Source organism: Gymnodraco acuticeps, unplaced genomic scaffold (assembly GCF_902827175.1).
Source record: "Gymnodraco acuticeps unplaced genomic scaffold, fGymAcu1.1, whole genome shotgun sequence".
NCBI classification, from domain to species: domain Eukaryota; kingdom Metazoa; phylum Chordata; class Actinopteri; order Perciformes; family Bathydraconidae; genus Gymnodraco; species Gymnodraco acuticeps.
The window spans coordinates 121,180-138,863 of NW_022990245.1; the positions used below are offsets into that span (position 1 = coordinate 121,180).

General features: G+C 41.4%; 1 protein-coding gene across 4 annotated transcripts in view; it reads right to left on the reverse strand.

Moving 5' to 3' along the window:
- trim37 (tripartite motif containing 37) overlaps nt 1–17,684 on the reverse strand; it is a 32,022-nt gene that overhangs the window by 11,303 nt on the left and 3,035 nt on the right. For 2 of the 4 annotated variants that reach the window (XM_034220462.1, XM_034220461.1), the window contains exons 4-20: nt 16,662–16,702; nt 16,300–16,416; nt 15,784–15,871; nt 14,494–14,616; nt 12,576–12,699; nt 11,508–11,575; nt 10,000–10,124; nt 9,381–9,431; nt 7,701–7,782; nt 7,543–7,619; nt 7,311–7,391; nt 6,874–7,053; nt 5,835–5,949; nt 4,302–4,493; nt 2,894–3,027; nt 2,638–2,720; nt 684–890 (exon numbers count right to left, since the gene is read on the reverse strand). In XM_034220462.1, coding sequence (XP_034076353.1) covers nt 684–890; nt 2,638–2,720; nt 2,894–3,027; nt 4,302–4,493; nt 5,835–5,949; nt 6,874–7,053; nt 7,311–7,391; nt 7,543–7,619; nt 7,701–7,782; nt 9,381–9,431; nt 10,000–10,124; nt 11,508–11,575; nt 12,576–12,699; nt 14,494–14,616; nt 15,784–15,871; nt 16,300–16,416; nt 16,662–16,702 — 1,888 coding nt within the window. The remainder of the gene's footprint in view (nt 1–683; nt 891–2,637; nt 2,721–2,893; nt 3,028–4,301; nt 4,494–5,834; nt 5,950–6,873; nt 7,054–7,310; nt 7,392–7,542; nt 7,620–7,700; nt 7,783–9,380; nt 9,432–9,999; nt 10,125–11,507; nt 11,576–12,575; nt 12,700–14,493; nt 14,617–15,783; nt 15,872–16,299; nt 16,417–16,661; nt 16,703–17,684) is intronic. The other 2 variants (XM_034220465.1, XM_034220464.1) reach the window with 1 other exon arrangement.

A 17,684-nucleotide genomic window follows, 5' to 3' on the forward strand; every position in this document is an offset into this window, starting at 1 on the left:
ACGCGTTATTAACCGCGTTATTACCGCGTTATTAACGCGTTATTAACCGCGTTATTACCGCGTTATTAACGCGTTATTAACCGCGTTATTACCGCGTTATTAACGCGTTATTACCGCGTTATTAACGCGTTATTAACCGCGTTATTACCGCGTTATTAACGCGTTATTAACCGCGTTATTAACCGCGTTATTACCGCGTTATTAACCGCGTTGTTAACGCGGTTAATAACGCGTTATTAACGCGTTAACTTGACAGCCCTAATATATATATAGTTTTATTCAGATAGATTCATTGTGGATTTTGTAGGAATGACACCTCAAAACTACTTGTTTTTATTCGAATAATCAGTCTTTGTAGCAGCTTGAGTTTCGGGGAGCGGTATTTAATGCCATGCTGCTCATTAGTTCCTTCTAAACAGGGCATGAAACACCCCCGACACTAACAATAGCACACAGCTACCACTTAAAAAGAGACGGTGACAATTACCAGAAAACTATGACTTGGAGTAGAGTGAAGAAAGCAATGTTTATGTGTCCATTTAAAAGGCAACCTAACGCTGCTGTGGAACTGTGATCATCCCATAAGGCATGCTGTTGTTTTGAAAGGCACCCTGTGTGTGAGCATTGATCTTCAGTTTAGTTGTAATGATTTGTTGTGGTCTGTGAGCCGAGTGTTTCCAGACCTTGGCTGTGCAGCAGAGAGACAGGCGGTCGGGGCTGGAGGCCCCACAGAGCCTCAACGCTGCTGCGCTCCTTCAGGTCCAGCAGCTGGATCAGGATGACCGGGTCGATCTCCAGCAGGCTGTTACTGCCCGACCCCCCGGCAACCACTGCACCGCGACTGGCAGCCGCACCACGATGTGAGGAGCGCACACCGGAGCTGGAGCCACCTGCAGAAGAGAGATAACAGAGGGGATGCAGAGTTCATATTACGTGTTCTCCTGTATGGTTTGGGTTAGTTATAATCCAATGTAAAATATGTCTTTCTTATAAAAGATGGTGGAGGTGCTCTTCAATACCAAACGCTGACTGATCAAAAGAAACAAATGGAGCTTCCCTTTTTTCATTCCATTTATTGTCTAATTCAAATTTAATGACAAACATATGATTTAATGATTGAACTTTTTGTTACGTACCTACGCCTATATTCTTAAATATGGAATTTAATTGATGGCATATATTTGGATTACATTGTAGTGCACTCCTCTGTCTAGATGTACAGATTAATTTAAGTTTCTGTTCCAACAACTTCTCCATCTACGCTACTTTTACTTATATTGCTAATCGTGTAACTTAAGTTAATTCAGCAGTACACATAATAGCCTCAGTTGACCTTTCATTAATAAAAAATAAACCTGTTGTTTTAGCACACACCTGCCTTTTAATAGTCAGTCAGAAACAATTTTGTCTGATTTGCCAATTTCAGTTTAATCTCAGCAAATGTTTTCCAGAAAAATAACATTTGTATAAAATTAGAACATTTAGACTGGCTTAATAAAAACTAAAGTGTTTAGTTTTAAAGCAAGACTTATCGTAAAGGTAATAACCCACTTGGAATTAACTAAAGTATGTATTTTCCTTCTTAAAAAAAAAAAATATCACGACAACCTGCAACCTGACGAAACACACACACGGCTCGCTGCAGAGTACTCTGACTCATCCTCTTCATGCCTTTCAACACCGACACAGTGAAACACACTGAGCACGACAGCGCTCACGGTGTTCTGCTTGTACAGCTGGCAGACAACAGAAATAGACTATTATTTGCTATATCAACTGAAGAGATAGCGTGAGGGTTTTATTTGAGGCAGGAGATTAAATATTTGATGGTTTCAGCTTCACAAATGTCACCTTCGGCTCTGGGAAAACTGTGAAGATCATTTTGTTATCGTTACTATTTTCTGATTTGAAATAACTAATCATTCATTGAGAAAATAATTGCTATGTTAAAAGTGGGGTGGGTAATTCACTTCAGAAACACTTGTTATATTCCATGGAATGCTCTTAACATCCCGATAGCAATGAATACATGAAATGCTTTGACAATAAATACATAACAAAATGTCATCTGTGGAAGGCGTGGCGCTGTAAAAAGCACGACCAATCATCTGAGCCGGCCCGGCTAAAATAACTGGATGGCCTACCTGCCTGTCAGCCTTCCATCTGTGGACAGACTTATCTCGTGCCCTCATTGGTCATGTGCGCGTTCCTGTGTGTTGGAGGAGGGGCTCTGTCTGAAGGAAGGGGCAGATTTGTTTTGGCTGCGTACTTTCAAATTCTAGCGCACTCGGGCTGGTTTCTCCATTCTTACCTACCCTACCTTTAAGTAAATGTATCTTTAATTAAAGGTCCCATGTCATGGCCATTTCTACTGATCATCATTTCATTGTTGAGGTCTACTAAAATAGATTTATACCGTGCAATTTTCCAAACTCACATTGGTTTCTCATACAGCATCTCTGTATAGTATGTGTATTCACTCTCTGTCCTAAACGGCTTATTGGAGCTCCTGCCCCCCCCTCCCTGTGAGCCCAGTGTGCTCTGATTGGTCGTGAAGCTGAGAGGCTCGCTCAGCCATCAGATTGACACTACACAATAAAAACAATGAATATATGAATATGGGTGTATGCATTTGACCTGTTGCTCCAGCCAAGTCATCAGGAAGCTCTCCTTCTTCTGTCTCCAGATTCCCAATGAAGTCGACATCATTCTCTCCAGACCTGTGCAAACACACCAACAAATAGTTAATTATTAAGTAAGCATGCAAATGGTTCACGTTAACAAAGGAAGGTAACAAAGGAACACGATTCCTTACTTTGTTAGACAAGGACATTGTAAAAAAGGAGTCTAAATAATTTGAGTTTCTTTAGAGAAAGTGACAGAATCTCCTCACATGGTTTCCTCGTCGATGTCGTTCTCCTCGGTGTTGCTGGTTGCCGTGGAGCTGCCCGAGGTGCTGCTGCCGTCCAGCGGGTTCACCTCCTCCTCCGTCAGACAGTCCACCTCCAGGTCCCCGTCTGACAGCTCCTGGACAACAACAACAACAACAATAAAACAGTGAAGTAACGATCAAACAACGCTCGGGTTGATTCTCTTACAGAAGACCATTAAAAAGGTCCCAGGTTGGGATGGGTGTAACAATTGTAAATATGCAGTGGTGTTTAGTGTTAAATATTTATTTGTAAATCATTTAGTATAATCACACAAATGCTGTGTTTTGTATTTAATCATTCTGTGTTCTTAATTTAAAGGGGACCTATCAATGCACTTTTTTATGTCTTTTATACATAAATATGTGTCCCCGGTGTGTCGGGGAACTCACGCAGCGTCAGAAAATAAAACCCTCTCTCTTTTCCTCCGTACCCAAATCTCTAAAAACGGGGCTACAACGGAGCTGATCCAGATTTGCATCCGATATGACGTAATATCGGAAATGTAGGCTGGCTTTACACCCACGGCCCTATCAGAAACGTTGCCATCAGAAACAATGCCCGACTGTTTTGGACGTAATATGGTCGGTGTTTACATTAGCATCGCTAACACTCAGAGCTAACCTGTACTGGAGAGCATGAGTGTGAAGAAGCAGGAAATAAAAAGGAACTCACCTTGTGGTATAACCGGCAAGAGAGAAAGCCTTTGAGCTCCAAACTGTTTCAGAGAGAATCCTTGATAATCCATGATATGGCGTTTCATCACGGCAGTATTTAGTTTAGACAGTAGCTGCCGGGTCCCGCATGAGCTCAGACCCCTGCTTTTTTTTAAAGCTTTATACCCCAAATCAGCACTTTAGAAACAGGAAGTGAAATAGAGGGATATGAGGCATGGCTAGAATGGGTGATCTGTTTGGTATTTTGAGCAAAACACTTCATTTTATATATTTTTATATATCTGAGATCTATGCTATTGCCTAAAAATAGCATGATAGGTGACCTTTAATAAACATTCAATACCTGACTAGGTCTGAAATCAGTGGGCGGAACCTCCAAAATGTAGACACTGTACTCAGAAGAATATTTTTGTGTGGACTTCCCCCCCCCCCCCCCCCTTCATATTATGTCCCTCACGTTTCCCTCTTCCCTTTTTGTGAATGTGTTCTACATGAGAAGAGTCGGTGTAAGGGAAAACTAATATAATAACTACTGATTCGTTATATATCTGAGTGAATAAACGGAGATCGGCTCAACAGTATGCTGGCTCGGGTCTCATCCTTCAACGAAAGATACACAACGCAGACACCGCTAATGGACACAGGCTACATGGGGACGCGCCACATGTAGCCGGATGTTCATCCCATTCCTTACATTAGAGTCATCGTGCTGAGTTCTCTCTTCTTCTTCAACTTTTTTAGCGTTGGTCAAAGTGGTCTGGATGTCGTCGTCGCTCTTCACGGAGCGAAGGTCTCTCTCAGAGGTGGTGGGGCCTGAGGCGAGCCTCATTTCGGGGGGAGAGGAGCTACGGGACGTCTGACGCCGAAACAGCTCAATGGCCAACCTCTGAAACCAGAAATTAAACAAATAGAATTTAAAAACGTACACACTTGGACAACATGATTTCGTAAAAACTGATTTTCTCACCCAGTAAATATTAAATACAAAATAAATGAATATGACTGTGGCATGAATCCCAAAATAAATAAAGGCAATAAATAAATATATTGTAAATGAGTCAATTTAGTTTTATTAAAAAAGAAAAATTGATAATTTTAGATATTTTCTGAGGCTGCGATTTCATTTAAGGATGTGGAATTTTTATTTTACAATTCCACCTAGTGCTAAAAACGACATTGACAAGATCAGCGGTTTTCAAAGTGTGAGGCGCGCCTCCCCGAGGGGGCGCCAGAGAGCTTCAGGGGAGGGGCTGAGAAAAAGCGTGAGAATTTTTTTTTTACGAGAAACAGTGAAATCTAGCTAATTAACTTCAGCTAACTTTATGCGAGCGGCAACATGGGTCGATTTTTAGTGAAGTTACCTTAAGTGAAAGAGGAGACCGCGTCTGGCAGAAAACGTGCACTTGCACACTTTTGGCTGTCTGTGGAGAGCGAGTTCCCCCACCTCGCCAAAAAGGCTGTAAAAGTGCTCATTCCCTTCACCTCCACCTACCTGTGTGAGTGCGGGTTTTCCGCATTGACTTTGATCAAAAGCAAGTGCCGGTGAAGGCTGCAGCCAGAGGATGATCTATTCCTGTCTACATTGCATCCCCGCATCATCCGCCTGTGTGCATCAAAGACGCAGACTCATTGTTCCCACTAAAGTAGGGGTGAGTGTAATAAGGAGGCAAAGTTGACGTTCAGTGTGTTGCCGGGAGCATATAAGGATTTATCCACGATGTTGAAAACGTTTAACACATAAAAGATCATTTAAAAAGTTGTTATTGTTTTAAGGAGGTAACGCTACTCAGCCAATCAAATCGGTGCAGTCAGTGAGTCAGCACGATAGATTCAAACACACACAGAGACGAGACAAGAAGAGAGAAACAGCAGTGAGTAACTTAAAATGGCGTGCTCCAAAAAGAGAAAGGAAGACAGCGAAAACAGAGCATTTAATTACATTTTCTCTAGCAATAATAATTGGGAGGGGGGGGCGCGGCTGTTCTTATATTCTCTGAGGGGAGGCTCACCTTCCCACACTTTGAAAACCCCTGGACTAGATGGATAGAATAGCTAGATAGATTTACTGTACATGTAGTTGGATATTCATTGCCTCGTTTATGCATTTCAGGATTATTTGATAGCCATATTTATTTATTTCCCAGGCATATTTAAAACTTTTTTTTATACTGAATTGGATGGCATTCTTTGACATTGAAAGAAATAATAATAAATAAAACACACACACCTCTTTGAGGTTGTTGGTCTGCTGGATGTATCCGCTCTGAGCAGACTCCAGCTGGCTGATGTACCAGTACTGATCTCTGCACTTCTGGAAGAAAGTTGGAGAGCGGACCTGGTATCTGTGAAACACACATGAAAACACGCTATGAGCTTTTCCTGTTCATTTCTTTAGTATCAGAGTGGTGCAGGTCAGCACAGGGGTGTGTGTGTGTGTGTGTGTGTGTGTGTGTGTGTGTCTGTGTGTGTGTGTGTGTGTGTGTGTGTGCGTGTGTGTGTGTGTGTGTGTGTGTGTTGTGAGTGTGTGTGTTGTGAGTGTGTTGCGAGTGTGAGTGTGATAGTGAGTGTGTAGTGAGTGCGAGTGTGTAGTGAGTGCGAGTGTGTAGTGAGTGCGAGTGTGTAGTGAGTGCGAGTGTGAGTGTGAGTGCGAGTGTGAGTGTGAGTGCGAGTGTGTAGTGAGTGCGAGTGTGTAGTGAGTGCGAGTGTGTAGTGAGTGCGAGTGTGTAGTGAGTGCGAGTGTGTAGTGAGTGCGAGTGTGTAGTGAGTGCGAGTGTGTAGTGAGTGAGAGTGTGTAGTGAGTGTGAGTGTGTAGTGAGTGCGAGTGTGTAGTGAGTGCGAGTGTGTAGTGAGTGCGAGTGTGTAGTGAGTGCGAGTGTGTAGTGAGTGCGAGTGTGTTGTGAGTGCGAGTGTGTAGTGAGTGCGAGTGTGTAGTGAGTGCGAGTGTGTAGTGAGTGCGAGTGTGTAGTGAGTGCGAGTGTGTAGTGAGTGTGAGTGTGGTGCGAGTGTAGTGCGAGTGCGTGTGCGTGCGAGTGTGTTGTGAGTGCGAGTGTGGTGCGAGTGTAGTGCGAGTGCGCGTGTGTGTGTGTGTGTGTGTGTGTGTGTGTGTGTGAGTGTGTGTTGTGAGCGTGAGTGTTGTGTGTGTGTGAGTGTGTTGCGAGTGTGATAGTGAGTGTGTTGTGAGTGCGAGTGTGTGTGTGATAGTGAGTGTGTTGCGAGTGTGAGTGTGATAGTGAGTGTGTTGCGAGTGCGAGTGTGTGTGAACCCACCGGAGGACCAGCGTGTCCGTCTGCATGTTCAGGTATCCCTCGCTGGCCAGAAGGTCCAGTCTGAAGAAGCGGTTGTAGCCCCAGCATTCACCGACCTCAAAGTCAGAGGCAAACTCTCGAATGATGTTCTTGGTGGGGTCACTGGAGGCCTGATGCACCATCTCCACACGGTACTCATATCTACACAGGACCGGAAAGAAAACTATACTGAGAGGAAGTATACAAAGCGAGGTGGCTGATCCATTTCACACCATTATGGAGTTATGAGAAATCAAAATAACAGTATACGTTTCAGCTCTCTTAATGCTAATTAACATATTAGTGTGTGTGTGTGTGTACATGGTAGAAAAAAGGTATATCTCTTGTTACTAATTTGTTTAACATGTTTTTAGCTTTTTTTCATCGATTTGTAACATAATATTGAAACATATGTTAACCTGCATTCATTCATCTCGTCGTGACCATAACCGACGAGACCTTTTTGTGCTTGCACGCCGATGTCATTTTTACATTTGCATCTAAAAAAAAGTAATGACATTATGTTGACAAAGCTATACCTTTAAAAAGCCACATTTTAATTAATTTAAACCTCAGACCTTACTGAGAAGAACACTATTAAGTTTGTAAAGAAAGATTTAAAAAGGAGGTGTATTAGGAAATATGTCATACTTTGATGTTTCAGGGAGTCCAGCCGACAGTTCCAGGAACACAGAGAGGTAGTTTCCACGGACCACACCGTTACCATCCTGAAGGAAAAAAAGAAGTTACAACACATGTATTTATTTTACAGAGTAGTCAGGCTTTAGTGGAAAAGGAGGAACACTCACGGGGTAGACTTTAAGCCTCCAGCAGAGCCCAGAGATCTGCAGCGGAGGACTGTAGACCGGGTCGGCTCGCTGCCTCAACGTGCTACGAACACAACAAACACATGAAGAAAGTGTTGTGGACACCAAGTGCAAACATTCTTTATCAAAAGGTGTTGATCTGTGGAATACCTGTAATGATGAGCTGAAAGATTGTGCAAGTTTATCTAAACTAAAATGTAGAAACCAAACCCTGAGCAGGAGCTGTGAAGTGGTGCTTGTTATTTCTTGTTGTTGTAAAAGTTATTTATTTTTGGTTGTTTTGTACAAAAAAAAGTATTTGTGTAAAACAATGAATCCAATCTCACGGATGCTGATGACCTAATGTTTTATTTTCAAGATAAATGTACGCTAGAGGGGGACCAGAAACGTTTTTAAGCTTCTTTTTGCCCCTTTTGAACATGACAGACTATGTGAGAATGTTTTTTTGTTTGTTTTTTTGTACCTTGAACGTTCTTTATAACCATTATTATTATTGTTGGTTTTGTTTCTGACATGTTCAAGGGAGGCTGTGGCGTAGTGGACAGGTTCAAACCCCACTGCAGTCAGCATGTCGTTGTGTCCCTGAGACACTTCACCCCAAAATTGCTCCTGTGGGGATTGCCCACAGTATTGAGTATGTAAGTCGCTTTGGATTTAAAGCGTCTAACAAGTGACATGTAATGCAATGTTCAATAAATGAACTAATACAACTTTTATATTTTACACCAGGTGCCTACAGGTTTGAATTTTCAGGTGGATAAAAGATCTTGAAAACAGCGGTGGGTGGAACAGCTTCAAAGCACTCTTAATCTTCTTTATAAACAACCACTGAACCCCACACACACTTCCTCTCTCTCAGGCTGCAGCCACACGAGGACGATAACGGTCGTATCTGCTACAGTTCTCTATCAGATAGACGGTCCGGCCACAGGTCGAACCGTCTAGAGGTCCTGCACTAGTAGATAGTACCAGGATCTGACCCCGTTACACAGAAAAGCAATTATAGAGATGAGACAGAGGAAGGAAGGCGATCCACATTACAGTCCTAAATTGGGTGGGGGGGGCAGACAGATGGGGAAGCGCAGCATGTTTATTACAACCCCTAACATCCATATTATAATTGCCTGACAATGGTCGGGGCGACACCCTTCTGTCCGACAACATTTTGTAGAAACCTACATATATATTGAATCACTGTAAATTCCCATCATAGCAATCTAGGAAATCTATCCAAAACCCCTCTTCAAGATTCAAAGGTTTTATTGTTATATGCAGATAAGCTACAATGTATGAGCTCCTCCAACAATGCAACATATATAATTAAATACAAAGATAAAATAGTGCAAGAAGTCTATATACATGTAAATAGAATATGAAATGTAATGTGTGGGAAGGTCGAAACAAACCTTGAACTTTCAAACTGCCACACGGTGCAGGACAGATGTTGCTGAACAGAATAACCTTAAAAATATATCTTTCAAGTCAAACATTTGTAACTTAATGTAAAGATTTAAATATTGGAGGAGCTATGTGTATCTGTGACTGCAACCCTTGCATTATTTAGTAAGAAACACAGAGCTGTCTCACTGTAAATAGCACGGAGCTCTGTTTTATTGTCCCCTGTAGCAGCGATGACTGAACGCGACCAAAGAGAGGAAGTACCTGAAGTTGACCAGAACAAAAGTGCTGGAGTCGTAGGCAGGAACCAGCTCACTGGAAGCACAGAGAGGACGGTTTATTACACAAAGATAATCAAATATAATATAATCTAACTTGTTAATCATAAAACTATTATACAACATATGTCTGACAGTTCTTCCTAGACCAAGGAATGATGGCTGAGCTCTATGGGGAGGTGTTGATGATTTAATGTATTATTTTGTTCATTTCTTGTTTCCTGTGCATGTATGTATGGGGCATTTATTTATGTGTACATGTATATATATATTCATTGTTTATTCTTTGTTTCATCATGTTTGTAAACCATGTCTGCGCTGTGCTGCATTGTTGGAAGAGGGGGAGGGGTTAAACATGTAACATATACTTTGCACAATTTATAATAAAGATATGTTTACAAATATACACACATTATATACGAAATGCTCAACATTATCAATTGTACAGCCTTTTAAATGTGATTTTGCTGCCTGTGTTATATATACACATTAATAAATAACATTGCAAGTTTAATCGGTGACAATCATGTTTGATAGGGCTTGCCATTTTATATTGTAAAATATGTCCTTCGTCCACCGCCCCCCCCCCCCGGTGGACAGGTTACCTGGTGAAGTCTGGAGGGACGGGCGTGGTGACGAAGGACTGCATGGGCTTCCTGTGGACCTGCTGGAACATGAGCAGGATCTCCGGGCTCTTTGAGATCAGCTCACTCTTACTGCACGAGTGAAGCTGTTTAACAAAAGCAAAACCAACTCAACATGTTGCTGGTACAACAACAAACAAGAAAGAAACAGTTGGAATCAAAACTTGGGTTTCTGTCGAGGATAATTGTGTTTTCGCTTACTGTAGCGTCTATATATGCAATGAAGGACTCAATGCAACTTAAAGGTCACCAATCATGCTATTTTTAGGCAATTTCAAGGTCTCAAATATATACAATATATAAAAAACATGTCTATGAAGTGTTTTGCTCAAAATACCAAACAGATCACCCATTCTAGCCGTGCCTCATATCCCTCTATTTCACTTCCTGTTTCTAAAGTGCTGATTGTATGTATAAAGCTTTAAAAAAACAAAATAATTGATATAAAAAAGCAGGGGTCTGAGCTCATGCGGGACCCGGCAGCTACTGTCTAAACTAAATGCTGCCGTGATGAAACGCCATATCATGGATTATCAAGGATTCTCTCTGAAACAGTCTGGAGCTCAAAGGCTTTCTCTCTTGCCGGTTATACCACAAGGTGAGTTCCTTTTTACTTCCTGCTTCTTCACACACATGCTCTCCAGTACAGGTTAGCTCTGAGTGTTAGCGATGCTAATGTAAACACCGACCATATTACGTCCAAAACAGTCGGGCATTGTTTCTGATGGCAACTTTTCTGATAGTGGCAAGGGTCCGCATTTCAGATATTACGTCATATCGGACGCAAATCTGGATCAGCTCCGTTGTTCCCCCGTTTTTAGAGATTTGGGTACGGAGGAAAAGAGAGAGGGTTTTATTTTCTGACGCTGCATGAGTTCCCCGACACACCGGGGACACATATTGATGTATAAAAGACATAAAAAAGTGCACTTTGCATGATAGGTCCCCTTTAACTAATACTTTGTTTACCTGTATTTACTCCAGTACAGAAACAAATATGGTTGTTTATAATGTATTTTGTTGGTAGGCAAAAGTGCTGCAACCTCCATTATGTTCTTGATGAATCATTTGGACTAGAAAATGCTAGAACATTTTAACAAAAATCCCAGCCTCTCTGGTCCCTGTAGTTTTAGGTAATGAATACTCAACAGAATGAATAATGCATTTGTTGGGGAACACTTTTAAATGTGGGTGAATGCACATGTTATGCTTTACTGACTTATAACAGGAGTGGGATGTGTGTATTTTGGAGATTAACTCAAATAAAACTATAGCGTTTATGGCATAACGGGGTAATGAAAGAACACGTCGCTCAATCAATTGATCTACTGTTGTTCATTTTATCTCCAAATATAGAAAAATACTTAATTCACAGCTGGCTAACTATTAAAAAGCTGTGAATCTGAAACAACAACACCATGCAGTGCAGCTGGATGTTTGGCAGCTCTGCGCTGCTGCTTAACACCAACCTGATGCTCCACCTCCTGCAGCAGAGACTCCAGCAGCTCCGTCTCCTGGGTCAAGGACGTCTTCTGGCCTGGGGGGGGGGGGGGGGGGGAGAGACACACATTTCTATTTTCAGCGTGCTGTGCTGAATGTCAGAGTGAGCGGTCGGGTGTGGGCGCTGAGTGCATGCATCCACTCAGTCCAGATAAATATTTCATCTGTGTATTGCCCCGTAGCTATAAAAAGGCGTCTCTTGCGGCTTTTTTCAGCACGGAGGATTTTGTTGAGTGAACGTCTCAACCTTCACACCCTTTGTAGTGCCAGATAAAAAGGTGTCTCGCTTCGACAAGAGCTCTTTTCAGACGAGGAAGATGTAACACCGCTGGCAACATAACGCTGTGAGAGGGAGGGCCTTTTGTGATTCAGACAAAACGTGTCCCTCAAAGCTTGATTAGTGTTAGCTGTTTTTTAGCTTGTAAATGTTTTAGTTTAATATGAACTCTCTCCAATTCTAGATGTGTTATTATTATATATACTTTCTGTTTAGTGTCTGGGTCTCAAATCTAAAGCTTCTGATTGTCTTGTAGGGTGTCTCATTTCACATTTCTCCATTATGTCTTATATTTGTATTTTTAAACTGATTGGGAATACAAATATTTTAAATTAATTGAAGCTCTGGAGTTTTGCCCAATATAAATACCTACCTTTTTATAGGTAACTGCACATAGCATCACAGGTACAGAAACATTTTCAGAATACTATTAAATAGCGATTCAAGATTTTAAAAATAGGAGACGAGATTGGCATTAGATTGATGTTATTAGTGATTTGTCTAAAAGAGGTTAAGGATTCATTTAAAATTAGGGTTATTTCATCTTTTAGGCTTAAAAAAAACATATTTCAATTTAAAAAGCAACCGTGTTTTAGATTTTAAGTATAATTCTGGTTTGATAAAACTCACTGTTAGGATATAAACTATTGAGAATACAAATGTAGCCAGCATAAAGTATTTGTAAATATAGAAATACTTTGAGAAGTGTCACAGACTCCACCCAGCTGCTCTGTGACAGTGACGTGTCCTCCAGTCTTACCCATGAGGGTGATGAGTTTGTTCTTCAGCTGGTTGTCCAGACGGGCGATCATCATCTCCACGGCGTTTCGGATCTCTCTGACCCTCTCGTCCTTCGCTCCCCTGACAGCCTCCACGTTCCTCTCCTGATCACACACACAATAATATTACACGAATCTATCTTGCCTTCTTTTCTAGAGTTGTGTGACAACGTTAGCAAACGTAAACACATCAGAATTAGACAGCCTTTAAATTGTAGCTTTTTAGGGTAAGATACAAAATTCAAGGTAGAGAGTAGGCATATTTAGTCAAAGCAAAGGTAACCAAAATGTTGACAAAGTAAATAAAAGTACATATTTGTTTTAATTTAAGCTTAATGATTTTTACCTACATTTTCACACACACACACCTCAACTGAAGTGACGACATGTTGGTGCCATCTAGTGGATGTCAGCAGTACTCCTATTAAATACATTTTATGATTTTATCCGACCCAAATTGAAATAATGCATTAAGGCCACATTTAAGTAAAGTTTATAAACTGAACTTTTAAATAATTCTGTAAAATGTTTGGTCTAACTCATCTAAATTGGATGCTTATATTATGCAACAAGTAAAACTTACAAGTAACTAGGGTTGCACAATTCTAGTAATTTTCAAAGGTAGAAACTTTCCATGGGAATTAACAGGAATTTAAGGGAATAAACTGGGAATTTTCAAAATGGAAGGTTGGCTCTTCGTAGGGAACTTAAATATAACTGGGGAAAGTATATTTTAGCATAATCTAGACTAAAACAAACAGATGTCATTCAAGTACACTTGAATATCCGTGCCATTCTGTGTTTCCCCTGGGTTTACTGCTTTGGGGGGTTACTGCCGGGGGGGGGGGGGGGGGGGGGGGGGGATATATATATTTTTTAAATCCTCTGGAGCAGAGCGAGGAGCTGTGGATTATTGGTATTGATTAATGCATCAGTGTTTCTTAGGGTCAAAAACACTAAACTCACAACTTAAAATGAAAGCGTTTAGTTTATTTAATAAAAGAGCACATGTTCAATGTGAAAAGTGACCGTAGAAAGATTACTTCAGTTGCAATTTGGTGCTATATTTTTTTTTTAAAACACCTTACATTTCAGGGGGGGGCGTGGGGCTCCGTTGGGGGGGGGGCGCAGCCATCACATGCACAGATGATTTCTTGTGGGGATTTTTGGATGGGGGGTGCATTTCTGTTCATTTTTGAATGAGTGGGGTTGGGGGGGGATGAGTAATATTGTTCAATAAAATAATTAAAACTTGTTCTGTTCAACTTACAAATAAATCTGTTGAAATGACATGTTTTTTTAAGTTGTATCATTTTGCATGGATGTTTTCTTATGACAAAACAAAATGTTTATATTTATGCTTGGATATGATACAACTCGATTACATTACCCTCAACTCCCAGTTAGTTCCCATCAATTCCCATGGAAGGTTTCCAATATGGAATATTTCCAAAATTCCCCAGCTTAACTTCCCATGGAAATGTACCGGAAATGTTCCGCCCCTTTGCAACCCTACAAGTGACACGTTTCGATTGTGATCCAGACCAGGAAGACACCTCACCTAAATGATGATACCTTAATCCAACAGTATTTGGAATATGATACAGTAATACAGTTTAAACCATACCTTTTCTTTTATGGGCTGATCTTTCTCAGCATTGTTCGTCAGTTTAGCAGGAGGTATGGTTTCACTGTCAGTCCTATAATCGGAAGCTTGGTTGCTTTACATTTGTTCCCCTTCCCTATTGAGGCTCATTGTGTTAGCAGATGACAACTTGTCTAGAATATGGCGCTACAGGAAAGCTCATGGTGCACCCAATCTGAAGAACTTTCCCTCAGAGAAGAGTGAATGTCATGGCCACTGTTCTTTAACATTTCTTTTATTAAAGCAGAACTCACCACTTCCTGCACCAGACTGATGAGCTCCATGAGGCGGCGGCGGAGTTTGGCGACCTCGTCCTTCACTTTGGTCACATGCTGCTCGTAGATCTCCACCAAAGGCTTGAAGGTGTGGCCGCCATGCTGGACACAACCAAAACACACATCTGTCTGTAGTTCTACTTGTGAAGTGTAACTAAGATCAACTAATCAACTCATGTAATGATATCTCCTGAGGCATAAGGAGGTTCTTACTTCATTCTGACATTTTGATTATTGAAACAATTTGACCTGCTCCATCGAAATCAGTCGCATTGACCCGAAGACACATTTTGAGTTCGAATACACTGTTGGAAAGAGGAGATTCCAAATATTAAGCAAAATATGTCACATTATATAATGACTGTCACGAGTCATCACTTTGAGAGAAAGGCCTTTAAAGTTTCCTCTTCTCTGGAATCCATCGATCTGATTGGTTATCAGCGGCTAGCAAAGGATCAAAATACTACGGAGGGAAGATATTTTCGCTTGGATTACTGGTCTGCGGGAAGCTCGTGAGTGTGTGTGTGTGTGTGTGTGTGTGTGTGTGTGTGTGTGTGTGTGTGTGTGTGTGTGTGTGTGTGTGTGTGTGTGTGTGTGTGTGTATACGTGTGTGTGTTTGTGCAATTTTGCGTTTGTATGTATTGTGTTTGTTTCCCGGGGAAAACCCTCACGAGAAACACCGGCTGTTGTTATGCCTGCTGTGACGTCAAGTTACTCCGTTCTCCACTTGTAATTATGCCGAAGCTTCAAAGTTGTATTTATCATCTGAATTTGCCGAAACAAGTTTAATATTCTGAAAGCCAAGACTTTGTTTATTTGAAATCAGATGAAAACAAACTGTAACGGACCCTGCCGTGTTATCTGTGATTACTATACGCCTTACATTCATAATGTCAGCCGGAGGGAGGGGGGCGGCGCTGCGGAAGAGCAGAGTGCGAGTGAGAGCCGTCTTCTTCCCTTTACAAGCTTCAAACATGTATTCATCGAGTGATTTTGGAAATAAAAGTTTAATATTCTGAAAGCCAAGACTTTGTTTATTTAAAATCAAACCAAACACCGAAAAACTATTTTTTTACTCAAATCCACGTTTATTTTGAAACGAGTCGTTGTGACTTCCGACTGATTTCGATAGAGCGGGTCACATATATTCCGCATATTCATCAGATAAAATAAATAGAAATTAGTTGCAGTCTGATTTCTATTAAATTGGCAGTATTGTAATTTGGCATGCAAGCTGTAATCTTCAAATAAAAAGATGTGAAACGTTACCATGCCTCCCCACAGAGCACACTGGTGACAGATGCATTTCTTACAGGTCCAACAGAAAACACTCAGCTTCTCATGGTGGTTATCACATCTGCAAAGGAATCATCCAATGACACTTGCTTGTCACACAGAAACTTCAACGTCAACGCTAAAAGATTTGGCCTGTTTCTACAAACATATCAAGCTTTATCAAATGCAGGAGATGGAGATGATGAATATGCTAAAGGAGGGATGGATAACATCTAGAAGTGTGAACTGCACGGTTCAATATCAGGAATTAGGAATTTGGGTATTTCCGGAGAATTTTTGCCACAATTTGCTCCCAATTCCTGTTGAAAATGTATATAAACTAATCTTTAAAATAAATTATCAACAGTTTTTGGTAAGAAATCACAGGACGAGTGTCATAAATGGTAGCGTTACAATTAAAAATCATCTAAATACATTTTGAAATGCTTAAACCGAGTGCCATAGGGGTGGGGAAGGAGACGGGGGTGAGGGGTAGCAGGAGGTGCTCACTTGTCCTTGTCGTTGTCCTCGTGCTTGGTGAGGCTGCACAGCTGCAGGGTGTCCAGCTGCTGGGTCACCTCCTCTGCCCAGCGACAGTTCACCAGCTCCCTCAGCTGGAGCGGAGCCCTGCACATGAACACACACACACATTTTAATACCTTACCACAAACGCCCTTTCCTTCACTACAGTCATTCAAGGTGTGTTTTAGAAATACTCGTCAAATCAAATTCATTGAAATGGCAAGTAAGTATTGGATCTTGAAGATGCAACTGGATGTGATGCCCTTTTTTCTGATGAATTGGGTGTGAAGTTACACACACTCTAAACACTGACGTACAGTAGTGAAGGTTGTGTGTTAGCATGCTCTTACCGACAGTGTGGACACTGGGCTCTCTGCTCCGTCAGCCACCGCTGTCAAACAAGAGATTACAGTTAAATCATCATTTAATCTAAACACAAACAGGATTCTCAAACACACATGGTTCTCCTCAGGATACAGCCGCCTAAACTCCATATTATATTATTAGTAAATCCTGTGAAAAGACCAAAGTATATAATTAGGGATGCACCGAATATTCGGCCACCGAATATTATCGGCCGAAAATGGTTAAAAAGGCCCTTTCGGCTTTTAGCCGAAAGGGTTTTAGCACCGAAAAAATATCACCGAATGTCAGAACAGGCTTACGTTGGTAACCTAACGTGTTGTTGTGATGACGTAATAAAGACGCGGCGACCATGCTCGCGGCTGGCTCACAGGGGGGGGGGGGGGGAACATTGACCTTTGTCATCGAGATTTCCCTGAGCCTTTAACAAATCGTATTAAATAATCTGATGACAGACTGTAAACAGAATAGCTGAAATGTTAACAAACTAAATAACTCAGTTACCTCTAATCATTAACCCATGTTTGTATCATGTAGTTAACTCCGTGTGTTGCTGCTAGCATACATAACACCTGACGTGGAAACGTTACTCGTGATGGGGCTACAGAGCTGCTAGAAAGACGGTCGAACCCGGTACATTCCTCCGTCTGCATGCGGTGCACTTTTGCTAAATGTTTAGACAAATTGCTCGTGCTTACATGCTAAACTCTTATTGCACTTATGGTAACAAGTATTCTCCACATCGAGACGGGTAAAGTTTAACCACACCTCGGAGCGCGTTCTCTCCGCCATCTCCGCAGTGTGCTCCGCTGCATGTAGCAGCTGCGTGTGTGTAAACTGCCCCGCCCCCTCGCACACAGACGGGGAGAGAGATCTCGTCTGATCGAAAATACATCATAGACGCATTTGTTGTCTTTGCATATTAGAAACGAGTTGGCGACACTAAGACTGCGATATAATGTTTTTTAGCAATAATACATGACATATATAAATGTACTGTATGCATTCAA